Raw genomic sequence first — 16,609 nt, 5'->3', positions numbered from 1 at the left:
AGGCTGAGAGCCCCTAAGATAGATATTTGTTTCTTTCATAAACTGACAAATTGATTTCAGCTTCTGTAAAGTTCGAGAGCATTTCGTTCCACTTGCAATAGCAAAGAAAGAAAGAAATGAAAAGGCTACAGGCAGCCAACTTGCGATCATTTTCCAAATTAACTGTACTTTAAAAATTAGCATCAAACATCATTTCACAAATGACACGACTTTATTTTACAGAAACAAAAGCCGAAAAAGTGACTTTGGAATTGTTAAGAGTACTAAAAATAACTGCCCTGCCTATTTAACTTTTCTTCAAGTTGTCTGTTTCAAAGCACGCATAAACAGAAAGAAGCTGTTTTTCCATTGTTTCAGTATTTCCCAGTTTCACATCTCAAGTCAGCAACACAGTTTAGCGGGCAATTATTCTTTAATTGTGTCATTTTTCTCAGTTTACAACTCCCCGGCTAGATTACAAACATCCTGCTGGCAAGAACGAGGCTTTATGTGTAACAGTGCCCACCACAGAGAGGGCTCAGAGACAGGTAGACAGGGACCCCAGGGGCCACACTTTCTGGGCCATCCACACCTCTAAGACCCTCTGCCCTTCCTTGGAACACAGAACTGTTTTGGGAAAAGTCCTTCAGCTCCCACATTTGTGGGCTAAGGGAGCAGAGCCCGGAAAATGCCTTCATCCAATCCTACTGTCTCCTGGGCTCCTGCCCCCACCCCCCGTCCCGCTGGCTGGTCAAAAATATGGCCAGTTTATATAAAATCCTGTTTTGTTCATAGTAACCACTCTCCCCTCCCCCTCCAACTCTACTGGCCAAGCGCACTTAAAATTCTAAGGCCTCCATTTGAAAAAGGAATCCTCGGTAAATTTCAGGAGGCCACCCAGCCAAAGGGGGCTGGGAGAGGGGCGGCAGGGAACGACCCCTGCTCCAAAGCGCACATCCTTTTCCTCAATCCCTGGCTAGACTCTCAGGGACCCCAGGGGTGGAAGGGAATCAGGCAGTGTACATCTCCCGTACCAAGCTGGAGGGGAAGGGGTGGTGGGTGGGCCGCCTGTGCCCTGGAGCGGTGGGCTGAGAGTCCCAAGTGCTGAGTCAGGGTCCACTGGGCGCTGTCCTCCCGCAGCAACCCCCTCCCCCCAAGCTCTGGAGATTTGGGAGGCTGCGGGGTACGGTACCGGGCGGTGGGAAGCCAGGTGCGCAGCGGCCAGCCCCGGCCGTGCCAGACTGGACACAACAAAAGCCGGGCCTGGGGGAGGGCCGGGAGGCGCGGGAGGCGAGCCGGGAGGGGGCGGCTGGGAGCTCCCGGAGCCGGCATTGGCCGCCCGCCACCGGGGGGCGGAGCCCAACAATCCTCGGAGAGCAATAAAAGGCCGGCTCGGCCCACGCCCGCGGCGCACACATCCATAGAAGGCAGTGGAGCGTCAGTGATCCGGCCCGCGGCGCGCTCGTTCGCTCGCTCGTTCACTCGCTGCCCCCCGCCCGCTCTCGTCTCCGCGCTGCCGGCCGCGCCCCGCGCCCCCTCATCGCCCCCGCGACCAAGAGCCGAGAAAGTTTGTGTGGCGAGTGCGGGCCGGAGCGGAGGGCGCGCCCGCGGAGCGCCTCCCAGACCCGCGCGGCCCCGGCCGGCGAGAGGGGAGCGCCCCGAGCCCAGGCGGCGGCGGCGAGCCCGAGCCCGCGCCCCCGCCCCCCGCCCGCCATGGGCGCCGCGGCCCGCAGCCTGCGGCTTGTGCTCGGCCTCCTGCTGCTGGGGACGTTGCTCCGCCCGGCCGACGCCTGCAGCTGCTCCCCGGTGCACCCGCAACAGGCGTTTTGCAATGCAGACGTAGGTAAGGACGGCGACCCCGCCCCGGCGCCCACCGCCCCTACGGGGAGCGCTGGACCCGGAGGTTTCGCCGGCGCCCGCCCGCCCGCATCTTGCAGAGGGACCCAGCGCCCGCCTCCGGGGCCTCGGTGCCTTCTAGAAGAATCCTGCAAGTTGATGCCAAAATCGTACTTTCTTTCCCCCCTTCCTTCTCTTCCTTTCTTTTCCTCTCTGCCGAGATGCTTCTCAACCTCAAAATTCCACCGAAATTCCGCTGCAGCTCCAGCCCCAGAAAAGGGAGCCAGGGAACGGATTGGATTTTGGCAGGCGGAGGGCCCCGGGATGCCAGCGCGGGGGGGTGGGGATGGGGGTGGGGAGGGGGGTGGTGGAGCGGGGAGAGTGCGGGACACAGCCTGGGGGGTGGGGGGACTCTCGACCTCGGTGGGTTGAAGGACCTGGGCCCCCAGGAAGAAACTTTCACAGGTGAGATGGGAGTTGGGCTCCTCTGGGCTTGGAGCTGGGTGAGGAAGAGCTGCTCTGCCTGGGCCTCTCCCACCAGGCCGCCCGTGGGGCTCACCAGATTAGGCTGGGGCTGGATGGAAGCTTCCCTCCCCTGGTCAGGTTCCCCACGGGCTCAGTGGAGCAGCTGGAAAGACGGGCAGAGCCCCATGGCCGGCTCCTCCCACGTCCTGCCCAGGAGGCACTGCACACAGGGACAGGCAGGAGGGTCCTTGAGTGGTGACTGCTTTTTCAGGACATCCACACGAGCTGGGGACTTTGGTGACTGCAGGTTGCAGGTAGGGTTGTGTGGCTGCTTAGAGTCCCCAGCGAGTATCTGTTTCCCCCAGGACCCCTTGCTCCCCACACATGGGAGCAAGCGAGGCAAGGAGGAGAGCCCAGTTATTTGTTCTCATCCACAGAGGGGCAGGAGACAGAAGTGGGGAGAATGCAGCAGAAATGGGAGGAACCAGCTGGGCCCTGGAGGTTTCCATCCAGTTCTGACACTTGCAGGCCTCTACTGCCCTGGTGACAGTCAGCCAGGTTTTCCTGGGGCAGGTTCAGTTGAACCAAAAGGACGGATGCACAGCAGGTGGGCCTCTGCAGCTCACTCTCACTTCCTGACAGGTTTGTTTTCTGCTTCTAAGTCTCAGCCGCCAGCCACGCATCCTCTTGCCAGCGGTGGTGAGGCTGGGCTGCCCTCACCTGTGCAGACTCAAGGGCAGGGTGTCTGGGTTTCTCCTCTTGTCAGCCATGCCCCGCTGATCTCCCCACACTCCCCACGGCTCCTGGCCACACCTCAGTTGGCCCTTGGAGCTGCCGCTGTTGCCTGGCGCGGGAGGTCTTCAGGTCATTCTACCTGTGCGCATCACGTAGCTCAGGCCACCTGCACTTGGGGCACGGTGTGTGCTTGCAGAGTGGTTTCCACAAAACCCGAATTGGGGGAAGTTCTCCAATTTGGCTTCGCTGCTCAGCAAGACCGGTGGGGGGGGGGGGGGGGAGGAGAGGCTCCTCCCAGTGGCGGAGCCAGGATTGGCCTTGCATGCGGTGTCCCCTGGGAGTCCAGGCCTTCCCAGGCCCCTTGCAGAGAGAGAGGCTGTGCTTCTAGGGCAGAATCAGGCCCAGGCTCAGAAGGAATCCGTGGCTCAGGAGACTCTAGGGCTTGGTTCACAGGGGCTGAGCAGGAAGGGGTCGGGCCTTGGGACCACCTCACAGCCCTCAGCTGCACGGAGAGAATGCCCAGCCAGCCACTCCCATCCTTGTCCAGTGTCAGCTGAGGCAGCGCTGGGGCCGTTTCTGCTTTGGGTTTGGATCAAGGGCAGCAAAGGTCAGGGTGCAGCAGTGTCCGAATGCCTCAAGGCCCCTTCTTGCTTTGCGCGTTACCCTCTCTTCCACCTGCATCTCCTGGCATTTGTGTCCAAGTCATCACATCAAAATCATCGTAGAGCCAAAACTTGTAACCCCAGCCCAGCTCAGAGGTTCCACAGGGCCTACTGATGCCAGGGTCGTGCCACAAAGCCCATTACATTAGGTTCCCATGGCTGCTGTAACAAGTGACCGCAAACTGAGGGACGTCAAACAGCAAGAATTGATTCTCTCACAGTTTAGGGGGCCTAACATCCAAAATGAAGGTGTTAGCAGTGTAGGTTCCTTCTGGAGGCTCTGAGGGGAAATCTGTTCCACCCCTGGTGGCTCCAGCAATCTTCAGTGTCCCTTGGCTTGTAGACACATCACTCCAATCTCTGCTCTGTCTTCTGGTGGCCTTCTTCTCTGTGCTTGTGTCTCTGTGCCCTCTCCTCTTATTCGAATACCAGTCATTGGATTCAGGGCCCTCCCTAGTCCGCTATGACGTCATCTCAACTTGATCATATCTGCAAAGACCCTATTTCCAAATAAGGTCACATTCACAGGTTCTGGGTGGACGTGAATTTGGGGTGGGTGCTGCCCAGTATTGTTCCATGGGCAGCCCTTCTGTGCTTAGTCGACTCGGGGTATGTCCCAGAGGCATCCCAGGGTGTAGGCCCCAGATGGCCATGGAGTAAACCCCACAGTGAAAGCTATATAGCCTTTCCACATCTGCTTCTCCTTTAGGTGGTGCATGGCTTCCTTGGTGATGATTCCCCACTCTGGCCGAGAGCATAATTGCCTTGGGTCTGGATCTCTTTGCAGACATCAAAAGTCTGGCTCAGACCTTGGCTTTTGTAGTTTTAAAGCCCTACAGGTGACTGTGCCACCAGGGCAGTGGCCCGGGGTCCAGGAAGGGTGATGGTCTGCTGTACTTGGGGTCCCTAAAGACTGACCTTTAATGCAGTGTGCTGGCTCCTTTAATTGTTGGCTGGATGCAGGCTTGTGAAATGGCTTGGTGTCTACAAGAGGCAGTTGGCTTAGGAAACAGTCATTTTTCTGTCTGCCTGTGTAAGGATTTCTGGGAGGCATCTCCTTAGCTCTTGCAGCCGGTAGGATTGGAACTGGGGTCGGCAAAAGAGTTTGTTATGAGGTTATGAGATTGAGGATGAAGGGGTGGGAAGAGGTGACCGGGGCTCCTCCTGGAAGGCCCCGCTCCCTGTCCTTTCCAGAAAAGTGAGGATGAGCTTCCTTTCCAGGAAGTCTTTTCACGTCTCAGAGCCCTGCTCGGATGCGCCGCCGGCCTCATTCCCTCTCATCTAATGGGGTCCTTCGCCATATCCTACAGGCCTGCACGGCTCCAGTAACCTGGCTGGAAACCAGCTTTGGGCTTGCTCTTCAGGTAGTGCCACAGTGCGGGAGCCTGGAGTCCCTTAGCCAGCTGAGTGGCTTGGCAGACCTGGGCCGCTTGGGCCGGTTTCTGGAGTCGAGGGTGAATCCAGGAGCTCTCTGGGCCCAGACGATAAAGTCTCCCCCGCGGCGTGGGTGGCGAGGCCCAGGGCCACTGTCTCCCAGGAGGGCTGGTCTCTAGCACCAGGTGGAGCAGGGCCCACAGCCAAGGGCATGTGCTGGTTGCCGGGGCAAACAGGCTGGCCTTGGGCACATGCTGATGGGGGCCGGATGGCGGCCACTCGGGGAGAAACGCAGTAGGCACTGAGAAACGGCAGCATCTTCACCAAACACGTGCTAGGGAAAAGCAAGGCAGCTGAGCTTCCTGTGAGCTGAGTGAGGCCTTGAGTGCACGGGGGCTGGGATGGGGGTGGTGCCGTGTAAAGATACTCCTTTCGCAAAGTGTATAATCAGTCTGTGTTTCGTAATCCCGATTTTCCTATCGGGCTCACCTGTGTTGCAACAAGCAGTTACAGAGTGCCCAGCTCTGCCCCCGGGGGACATAAGGGAGAAGCAAGGCATGATCCCTGCCCTCAGGAAGGAGCGCTAGGACACTGGTGCCAGGCAGTGTGGAAGCAGGTTTAAGACTGCGTGGGTCAGGGTGGGCAGAAGGCATGTAGACTCCCCCGACCCCGACCGACCGCCAGGGGCGTGGCTTAAAGTAAGTCAGCCTCCATGTGCTTCGGGCAAATAATGAACCAAGTAACTGTCACAAGGTGAAAAGCATTTGGGCATCTGAAGAGAGATAACGGGTTCCAATGAGAGGATGGGGAGGGGGCCATGGGGGGCCCTCGAGTTCCTGGGCTTGGTCTTGGACAGTGTTGCTGGAAGGATGTATTCTCCAGGGGAGTGACTGGAACCTGGGTTGGGAGATGGGAAGAGGTGTGTGCAGCGCTTGGAGGCTGTGCTGCGGGCATGGCACGTGGCTGGGAGGGAGCTCTGCCCACCCCACGTGTTCCTCCCTCTCTGATCTGAGGACATGGGGCCAGCCTGCAGCCTGGGGCCTGCTGGGTCCCCTGGAATCGGTGGTCCTGGCCGCTAGTCCTTGAGCTGCAGATGGGCTCGGGTCCTGCCGCTCTTCTTTGTCATCTCAGCTGGGTTGCCCAGAGCATCCCATTGCTGCGGATTTAGACGACTCCCAGGCTTGGGGGTCGGGGGGTGGACGCAGCCACCCTCGCCTGATGCAGAGCTGCTGAGCCAGTGCCCAAGGGGCTGTGGGAGCAGGTGAACCCCTTGGGTTCCAAAACGGCTAAGAGGTATGCTTGGAGGACCCCAGGAGGTTTGAAGGATGGGAAAAAACAGCAGGAAAAAGCAAAAGCATGTGTATAACTGAATCACTTTGCTGTACACCTGAAACTGTCACAACATTGTTAATCAACTGTGACTCCAATATAAAATAAAAAGTTAAAAAAAATCAAAATCAAAAAACAATAAAAGGGTTTCCCTGGTGGCGCAGTGGTTGAGAATCTGCCTGCCAATGCAGGGGACACGGGTTCGAGCCGTGGCCTGGGAAGATCCCACATGCCATGGAGCAACTACGCCCGTGAGCCACAACTACTGAGCCTGCGCGTCTGGAGCCTGTGCTCCGCAGCAAGAGAGGCCGCGATAGTGAGAGGCCCGCGCACCGCGATGAAGAGTGGCCCCCGCTTGCCGCAAGTAGAGAAAGCCCTCGCACAGAAACAAAGACCCAACACAGCCAAAAATAAAAATAAATTAATTAAAAATAACATTTAAAAAAAAACAATAAAATAAATAAGTACTAAGGATATAATGTGCAAAGTGATGACTATAGCTAACACTGCTGTATGATGTATAAGAAAGTTAAGAGAGCAAATCCTAAGAGTTCTCATCACAAGGAAAACTTTTTTTTGTTTTTCTTTTATATCTATGAGATGATGGATGTTAATTGAACATGTTGTAATAATCATTTCATGATACATCTAAGTCAAATCATTATGCTGTACACCTTAAACTTATATAGTGCTGTATGTCAATTATATCAATAAAACAGGGGAAAAAAAGTGTGAAAGGAGATAAAGAGAAGGCAGACTAGGGGCAGGGGTGTAAGTGCCACCGATTCTTCTCCCCTGCCCTGGAGCTCGACTCAGGTGCCTGCCCTGGACACCCCTCCACCCTGCAGTGTGTGTGAGAGTACACACACACCACACACACACAAACAAGGGGCTGAGGGCAAGTGGTCTTGTGGCCAGGATGGTCTTTCTGGAAAGAGAAAGGCAGACTTAGGAAATTAAGGTTGAAAGCGCTAAGAACCCTAAATTAGAGGATGGAGCTGGGGGAACATGTACCAGGCATGGTTAAGTGCATCATTTCACAGTGCCAAGGACAGGGACAGGCTGCCTGGGAAAGGTGCGAGAGAGTCTGGGTGCAGAGCAGGCTCGGGGGCAGGAGGGCCCGAGTGGCAGAGTGGGACTGGACATCTGGTTTATCACGTAGAGTTTGCATTCCATCCCGAGGGCCTGAGGAGAGGCATCGAGAGTGTGTACCTGTGGGTGATAGCGGGCATCACGCAGGGAGTTTGCTGAAAGGCAGGTGTCTGAATTAGCGTCCCATATTGGACCCTTGGGGCTCAGGGCGTGGGCATGGGTATTTCTCAGACTCTCCAGGTGATTCTGACACCCACCAAAGTTTGCACAGAGCAGTCGTTTCCAGAGCGGGTACCCAAGACAATTTGGGTGTGAGAAGAGAACTTTATAGATACCTTACTGTACGGATTGACAGATGCACTTGTGCATAGTTTTAAACGAACAGGTAGATTTTGAGTGCTTGGCTAGGCTTCTGTTTAGTTGCTACAGGGTCCATAGACTGCGAGGACCATAGGGTGTCGGGGTTGGGGGAGGGGTATGTGAGATGCCCCAGAATGCTGGGAGGAAAGGCAGCCAAGGGAAGTGGGGAGGGAGGAGGGCTTCCAGACTGAGGGGCAGTCTGGGTACCAGCGTCTCAGAAAGAGCAGGAATGAAGCTGGCTCCCCCAGCCCAGGCCCAGGCTCTCCCAGGGCCCACCTCCAGGACCCCTGAGGGCTGGCTGGAATCCTGGAGCCTTTGGCGCCTCCATCACTGCGTGCATGTGCGGCCCCAGTGGGAAAGTGATAGAGACCCAGGGGAATCCCATTTTGTAGCTGACAAAATTGGGGTCAGCCTCGTCCAATTAGCATCCTAGGTTAAGCTTCTGCAGACCCCAGCAAGGCAGACTGGGCGAGTGTTTGCTGTAAAAATCAAATTGAGATGTAATCTCTATAAAGAAGGGTCCTAACCTGGGGGGCATGGACGTCTGTTCAGAGATGGGCCTGGTGGGGGGCAGTCTTGAGCCCTGAAACTGTAAGCAAAGCTGTGTGTGTGTGTGTGTGTGTGTGTGTGTGTGTGTGTGTGTGTCCATGTTTTTCTGTGGACAGGGGCCATGGCTTCCACCAGGTTCTCAAAGGGGTATGTGACCCCTAAAAGGTTAATCACTGCCTGTAAAAGACTTATTTATGGCCTGTTGGGAGGGGTGAGAGACATGGGGGGAAGGGGCTTTGAAACCAAAGGGTGGGCAGCCTTGGGCCGGGCGCAGCAGCAGAGCCTGAAGCCCCAGCAGTGGGAACCAGGGGGGGTCTTTGTTGTCGCCCCACCTCCCCGAGACGTGGGAGGGAGGGGAAGGAAGCTGCAGGCAGGAGAGCAATGTTAAGGGCTGGTAGTCAGTCACTCAGGTGAGCGGAGCAGGCACCTGCACGAGGGAGGGACTCAGGAAACGAAAGGCAGGCAGGGGGGTGACGGGCTGGGACAGGGGCTGCCTCTGGGGTTTGACCTCAGGGCCAGGGCCAGGCATCCCCTAACGTGGTCAGGTGGTCAGTGGGGTTCCCTGCTGAGTTCTGCTGAGAGACAGAGACAGTGGCGTATCCAGCTGTAGTAGGTACAGCAGATTATGGAAGTATGTGAGGGGCCTCGGAGGGAAGAGGGGGTGGGAGCAGAGGCGGTGGGAAGTGGGGACATAGGTTTGGAGCGGCGTGGTGAGGGCAGCTGCTCTGCAGCCCCATGACTCAGTCCAGGGGAGAGATCTTGGGCAAGTGCCCTCGGTTTCTCCATCACCAAAGAGGAGATAATAATTTACCTGCCTTTTAAGGTTGTGGGCAAAGATCACAAGAAAGGGCAGAGGTGCAGTGCCTAGGATGGTGCCCATGGAGGCTCTCAGGGTTGGGGCGGGGGGACTGTCTCTTTCTGTGCCAGATGCTGTGCTGGACGTGTAATCCTCACCCAGCCCTGAGGTCTGGCCATGGTTATCACACAGGTAGGGGGGCGCAGAGACACACAAGCTGGGCCCTGGTGCCTCCAGGAGGGTGGCCAGGGAACTAGGAGGGAAACCGTGGTAGTTCTGTGAAGGAAAAGTGACTGTGGCAAATAACAGTAACAGCAGCTGTCATCATGCATGCTAAGTGCTTGGAACTGTGTTCCATACGTTCCTCCTGTTAACACGTCTGTTTCACAATTATCCCCATTTTACAGATGATCAGACTGAGGCACGGGCTGATTAGCTTGCTTGGGTCACATGACTGTCAAATAGCAGAGTAAGAAGACAGAGGGTTTTAAAATGAAAGGAAGCTTAACATTGAGGAGGCTGAACGCCGCAATTCTGGTCCACCTTGGCTTGGAGGGGGTGGTCTCTGGGGAGCATGAAGGAGGGAAACTCCTGGAAGCTGACCTTGTTCGTGAGATTTGCTCATCAATTGGAGATGAGCTAAATTAAATTAAGCTCTATCCTGACAGCAGAATATTAAGCAGTCATTTTAAACAGTATTATAGATTCACGTTTTTGACCTAGAAAAATGTTCAGAGTGCATTAAATTTAAAAGCCCAGATACAGTCAGTATGCTTTCACATTTCAAACACTGTCTAATATAATTTTTAAGTGCACCATGCGTAACTGTACATTGTAACAAAAAGTTATCAAGCAAATACTCAAATTAAGAGACGAGTCATTGCCACCCTGAAACCTCAGTTAATCCCTCCTGGTCCCAACCCCCTCCTTTCCCTTAGATAACCACTGTCCTGGTTTTTATGGTGAAAATTCCCTGGCATACAGAAGTTTTATTGCTTCTGAATGTATCTCTATCCTTTTTTTTTTTATTGTGCATGTACAGAAAAGTGGAAATTCTAGGCAGTGGGTGAGATCAAGGGTGATTTTTATTTCGTTTTGCTTATTTGTGTGTTCTGAATTTTCTGTGATTAACGTGTGTGAGTTGTATAATTATTTTAAAGTTAAAAGACAATGGGGAGACAGGGGTGGAGGTTTCTTCAGGATGGGGGAGGCAGAGGAGAAGGCTGCGGGCAAGAGGGTAAGAGCCCTGAGCCCGGAGGGAGGGGGAGCGCGTCCAGGGCTGCCCACCTTTGCCTTCGTCCTCCAAGAAGCAGATTAGGGAAGGGTTTATTGCTTCTTAAGAAGACTGTTATTGTTTTTCTGCCTCAGAGACTTATGCTTTATTGAGGTGTAATTCACATACTGTTCACCCATTTAAAGTGTACAATTCAGTGGTTTTTAGTGCAGTCACAGAGCCGTGCAGCCATCACTACTATCTGATCTTGCAGCATCCCTGAGCTGAGTACATCTGAGGTTTCCGAGGTGAGACTCAGGCGGTGTGTTTCCACCCGGTGCTGCCCCAGCAAGGCTGTGCCCTACAACAGGACGCACAGGATGCAGTCGGCCTCCTAAAACTATGCTGGCCTTTCAGGGCTTGGCAAACTACACCCCTGCCCGCGACTACCTATCGTGGTAAATACAGTTTTACTGGGATGCGGCCACGCTCATTCCTAATACAAAGTCTGCAGCTGCTTTTGAGCTACAAGGCAGCGTTGAGTAGTAGCGACAGAGCTACGTTAGTTATTGTACCATCTGGCCCTTTATGAAAACTTTCCCCCACCCCTGAGTGTGAGCTTCCTGGGGCTGGCTCACCTCTCACCTGGTGGCCCGCTCCCTGCTTTCCAGAAGAAATGATGCTTGTGGATATCATTCTCTGAACTGACCCCGAAGATGCAGCAAATCTTGAACCTGTGGGCCTAAGAGAGGGAGGGATGAGTTTAAAGGCCATAACCCCTCTGTGGTGGAGCGTTCCGGGGTGGAGAGTTCCTGGGGACAGAGCCTGGCTTGGGATGAGTCTTCATGTGGCCCTTTCTGATCTGTGGTCTGGAGATCTTGGTTGGGCTTCCAGGAGACCCCATAGGGTCAGGGCATCCTCGCCGAGTTGGCTCAGCACCCCGGCTCTGCACCAGGTGTGGCCGAGGCCCCTCTGATGACAGTCAAAGGCCCTAGTTAGGAGGCACTTCAACAGCTGATTCTTAACCAAGGACAGAATGAGGAAATGGACCGACATTTTGGAGGAAAAAAGACGAAGTGGAACGTATTGGGAGAAGAAGCTTGGGCCTTTGGAGCCTGTTAGAGCTGGTTCTGAGTCCTGACTCTGTGCCTCTGTGAGCCTCGGTTTCTTCTTCTGTAAAAGCAGAATTAAACTCCTCAGGGCCGGGCCGTAGCAGATGCTGAGTGAATTTCTGATGAATGAGTAAAGTGTGCAAAAGCATGGGAGGGACTCAATAGATGTCAGCCCCACCCACTCCATCTAGAATCCTGAGACCCTGGACGATGCTTCTGTGAAACCTCGTGGCCTCTGTCCCCAGAGCTCCTCAAGAAGAAAGTCATGTGGGTGCAACAGGGAAATAAACCTCCTCTGACATTCCTGGCCCCCTCTGCTTTCTCTGTTCTTCCTACAGCGTGTAAAACTCAGCCTGGCCTCTCTCTCTGTGGCCCAGCTCACTTCTGCCGCCCTTCCTTTGGTCCAGATCAAGAGTTCAGGGCCGGTGGATGGGTTTTCAGCTCAGGCCACATGATGTGAGGGAGACGCGCTCACGCCGGCTCCCAGCACTGTATGGAAACTGTACCTCTGATGGTCCTCTGCTCTGCCTTCTCTGTGCCACCACTCCCTGGTCACTCCAGGTAGTTGAAAATTCACTGTGCAGAGTTGGTTGACCCGCCCCAGGCCGCCTTGTCCTCACCTGGGTCCCATGACATGTGAGGGTGTGGAGAACAAGGACGGGGTGGGAAGGAACGCGTTAGATGTGGAGATGCACAGGAATGATCTCATTGGGCCGCGTGTCTAGAACGTTTGCAGGCATGCGATGAAGTCTGAGCTCGCGGTGACCCCGGGTGCCCCAGCCTCTGGAGTCCAGGGTGCTGTCAACAGACAGCACTCCGTGTAGCCGGGAGAAAAGGCCAGAGGTCACTCGTGGGCTTCAGGTTCGTGTGGACTGTTCTGCTCCGAGGGGAACATCCCTTTTCAGAAGGACTGTTGACCCTGTGACAGGGCGGTTTTGGGGGCAGACACAGTTCTCTCCTGGGGGCTTTTCTCTGCAGCCCTCCAGCATTTAATCTTCAATCCTCAGAAGCCCCGGGGAGAAATGACCCAGCCCAGCTATGCCCAGGCAGAAACCAGGTATCTCAGGAGGAATGGCGTTGGAGCAGAGCCGTGATGAGCGCTGTCAGTCCCCAATTCTTGGTTGTGACATCCTGGCCCCTTGGCCCCGTTGGGTCCAGGGCAGGGAACAAAGGAATAAATCGAAGGTGGTGTTTGTTTCTTGTGCGCCGGTTCTGCGGGGTGGGGGGGTGGGGAACCACCGGCAAATAGTCACCAATCATAAGTCTCTTCGATAAAAAAACATCGACTGTCTAGGGATTTTCAGTGCAAAAGGACTTCATCTCTTCCATTTCACAAGGACTCATGAGGTAGGTGGTAGGTCAGGCAGGTGTCCTCCCCTGTCTGGATGGGGAGCGGTCCATGATTTACCCAAGGTCACGCAGCCAAGGGCGGCACCAAGAATCTAAGGAGCCGGATCCTGGCTCAAGTCTCTGGAAATAGATCAGACATCACAGCTTTGGCCTTTCCGTTGCTCTCTTCTGTGTGGCCAAGAGACTTGTTGTCCTTGGAAGGGCTGACTCTAAGTAGGTGTGTTTGGTCCTAACCTGAGCAATTTAGAAGCTTGGAAGGGCATTTTGACAATGCTGATCAAGGACTTTAAGTCTCCCCTTGAATGTAAATTGGTGCAGCCACTATGGCCAACAATATGGAGGTTCCTTAAACTAAAAGTAAGACTTACCGTGTGATCCAGCCATCCCACTCCTGGGCATGTATCTGGAGAAAACTCTAATTCGTAAAGGTGCATGCACCCCAATGTTCACAGCAGCACTGTTTACGATAACCAAGACATGGAAACAACCCAAATGTCCATTGACGGATGAATGGATAAAGAAGATGTGGTGTATTTATACAATGGGATATTGCTCAGCCATAAAAAAGAGTAAAATAATGCCATTTGCAGCAGCATGGATGGACCTAGAGATTATCATACTAAGTGAAGTAAGTCATATAGAGAAAGACAAATGTCATATGATATCACTTATATGTGGAATCTAAGAAAATAATATCATGAACTTATTTACAAGACAGAAGAGACTCACAGACATAGAAAACAAACATGGTTACCAAAGGGGAAAGCTGGTGGGGGCAGGGGGGAGGGATAAATTAGGAGTTTGGGATTAGCAGATACAAACCACTATATATAAAACAGATAAACAACAAGGTCTTACTGTAGAGCACAGGGAACTATATTCAGTATCCTGTAATAAGCCATAATGGCAACGGATACAAAAAAGAATATATGTATGTATAATTGGATCTCTTTGCTGTACACCAGAAACGAACACAACATTGTAAATCAACTATACGTTAATTTAGAAAAAGAAAAAGTCTCCCCTTTGGTCAAGCAACTCTAAAGCTAGGAATTTTTTTGCGGGAAATAATGAAGTACATGTGCTTGCATCTCGTGACGTGGATGCTCGCCTCCGTCTTGTTTATCTCAGTGTTGGAAACACTTAGATACAGCAGCAGGGCAGTGGTCAAATAAATCACAGCCTCGGGTGCTCTGTGGGACCAAAGGTTGTAGAATTTTTTACTGAAATGTAAAATGTTCAGATAAAGGAGGGGAAATTAGACTTTCTTTTGCAAGTGTGTGTTTTCTAATTTTTCTCTGTTGAACTTGAAAGATACGTGTCGTTTTTAAAGTCAGGGTTTGCTGAAGTATGGGTCTGACTGTACTCAGCAGTAGGTTGGGCCCGCACTATTAAAGCTGGGTTGGTCCTAGTTCATTGATGGGCCCCATGGAGCAGAGACCGCCGAGCAGAGCAGGTTCATCCAGAGGATGGGAGCTGCATCCTAGGAATCACTAAGATGGTGTCAGGAGAGCCCGGGCTTGGGAGAAATATCTTCAGTGCAGGAACAACCTGGAGAGCACGGCAGTGGTGGCCATTCCGGAATGCGTCAAAGGTCCCACAAGCTGAAGTTTTTGGCCACCATGTTATCTGCACTCTCCCCAAGCCCCACCCCAAACTTGTCCCATGCTGAAGGTGGGTGTACATGACCTTGCTGAGAAGAGGCTAAGGGATTGGGGGCTGGGTATGCTCTGGGGAAGGAGAAATGGACATAAGACTTTGTGTCTATGGGGCCAAGAAGAGGGGCCCAAAAAGTGGGTGGGGAGCTGTGGTTGAGAAGTTCAGGGGCAGACTTCCTGCCCCACGCCGGGTCGGGGACCACATGACCTCCCCAGGGCCCTTCCAGCCCCACACAAAGGCGTTCATCCCTGGATCAGCTCTGCCTCCAAGGTTCCAAGTCCCTGCTGTTGACTTTCGCGAGAAACCAAACCCTGAGATCAGTTGCTTTGACATCTTGGGGCCAATGTTCCCCAAACTAAATTTCTCAATTGTCAAATTTGTGGAGGGTGCCCTTAGCCCTAGAAATGAGGTCAGGCATGTCCTATTTCTTATTTTGGATGGATGGGTGGGTGGGTGGGTGACATGGGGGCCCCAGGCCAGCATTCCTTCCCCCCACCTCCAGTCGGCTCAGCTCAACAGTGGATCCTGGAGGGGCAAATGTCCCCAACCTGAGTGGGACCAGACGCCCTCCCTGTGGGAGGAGGGGTGGCCAGCGTTGTCGGGAAGCTCTGACCTTGAGGTGCAACAGCTCAGAAGAGTGACACCTCGATGAGGAGCGTCACCGTGCTGCCAGGCTGGGACAGGAGGGATTTTCTCCCTGCCAGACCGTCTTTAAGCACCGAAGGCACGCGCACGTCAGGCATCTTCACGGTGCCCCCGAGGTGGCCCTCCCTCTGCTCATCACCCCAGCTGTTTGAGCCAAATCTTTGTGATCGGTGGACCCACAACAGGTGTGCTGACAGGTGCTCGCCCTGTGGCTGGCTCGTCACCGTCCCTGACTTCACCCCCGCTCTGATGTCAGAGCACAGCAGCTCTGTCGTTCCCGTGGCAGCGGCTGCCAGAGTTCACCAGCTGGGGCGGATGCTGGGCTGCTGGCGGAGGTGGGGAGCTGCGATTCCAGCCAACTTTGGTCGGTGGGCCCCGGAGACCCCATGCAGAGCACCCAGGGCCGAGGTTCTTGTTGTGTCCCCGCCCCCTTATCCATTGTGAGGGTGGAGTTCTTACTGTGCCCAGTGGTTTGGTGAGGGCGCCTTGGGAAGTGGGCCAATAAGGGTGTCCAGGCCACATGTCCAAAAGGCTAATTTGAAAGTCCTTGCACCACGGGGCTCTGCATATACAGTTGGATCGGGGAGGATGGGCAGTGGAAGCTGGTGGGATGGGGTTGGGGGTGAATGTGGTGGTTTGAGGGGGGAGATCATCATACAACAACAGTTGTTGGCACTGGGGACCCCTGACCTAGGCGGGGTAGCTGCAGTAGTAAGGTTGGAGGGAAAGCAGTTGACATCCTCAAGAGACATTTAGTAAGGCGCCAGTTGGATCAGCCGTAAGCAGCCCCCCAGCTAGCCTGGTGTCTCCTGTGAGTTTGGAAGAGCCTGTGCCTCATGTCTGTCTTAATGAAGCTGGTCGGGGAGGTGACGGAGACAGGATGACAAGGGCTTGTTCTCCTAGAGGCTGGCTGCCCAGCCATCTCAGCCTTCTAGAACTGTCCTTATCCTGAGTGTGCATCAGGGAGATGGTTAAACATACAGATTCGCAAACCCCACCCCAGGATTCGGGTGGAAAAACCTGCGGTAGGGCCTGGCCAGGACTCACAGTCTACCATGCTCACCTCTCCACCAGGTGATTCTGATGCAGCTGGTCTAACACCCAGCCGGCTTTATGAACCACTACTCTGGAACTTAACTGAGGGAGAGTCAGGAAGTGAGCAAAAGTGGAAGCTCTGGGCAGCACACTGGGTGTCACAAAGTGTATTTCTAGCGGCTAGAACTCAGGGAAATGGAGTTTAAAATGTTTCTGATGTTTGTTTTATCTGGGCTTGGCTTGGATGCCTCCCGTGATGGGTGTCTCACTACCTAACAAGTCAGCCCAGTGATTTCAAGACAGCCCTGTAGAAAGTGCTTCTTTCCACCCGGGCCAATTTCTGCCTCCCTGTAATGTGTTCTTGGTGGTCTGGTCCAGGCATCTGGAGACACGCACAGTAAGTACCACCTTCCTCCCC

The 16,609-nt window shown here is 54.1% G+C and overlaps 1 protein-coding gene and 1 long non-coding RNA gene across 2 annotated transcripts in view; one reads left to right on the top strand and one right to left on the bottom strand.

Moving 5' to 3' along the window:
- Positions 1 to 16,609, bottom strand: part of LOC309650967 — a 356,435-nt gene that overhangs the window by 98,136 nt on the left and 241,690 nt on the right. The window lies entirely within an intron of this gene.
- TIMP2 (TIMP metallopeptidase inhibitor 2) overlaps positions 1,400 to 16,609 on the top strand; it is a 50,434-nt gene continuing 35,224 nt past the window's right edge. Inside the window, exon 1 of the mRNA XM_082443046.1 lies at positions 1,400 to 1,822. Coding sequence (XP_082299172.1) covers positions 1,693 to 1,822 — 130 coding nt within the window. The 5' untranslated portion in view covers positions 1,400 to 1,692. The remainder of the gene's footprint in view (positions 1,823 to 16,609) is intronic.

This window comes from Balaenoptera physalus, assembly GCF_965194825.1.
Source record: "Balaenoptera physalus genome assembly, chromosome: 20".
NCBI lineage: Eukaryota > Metazoa > Chordata > Mammalia > Artiodactyla > Balaenopteridae > Balaenoptera > Balaenoptera physalus.
This window is presented reverse-complemented; position numbering and strand designations above follow the sequence as displayed.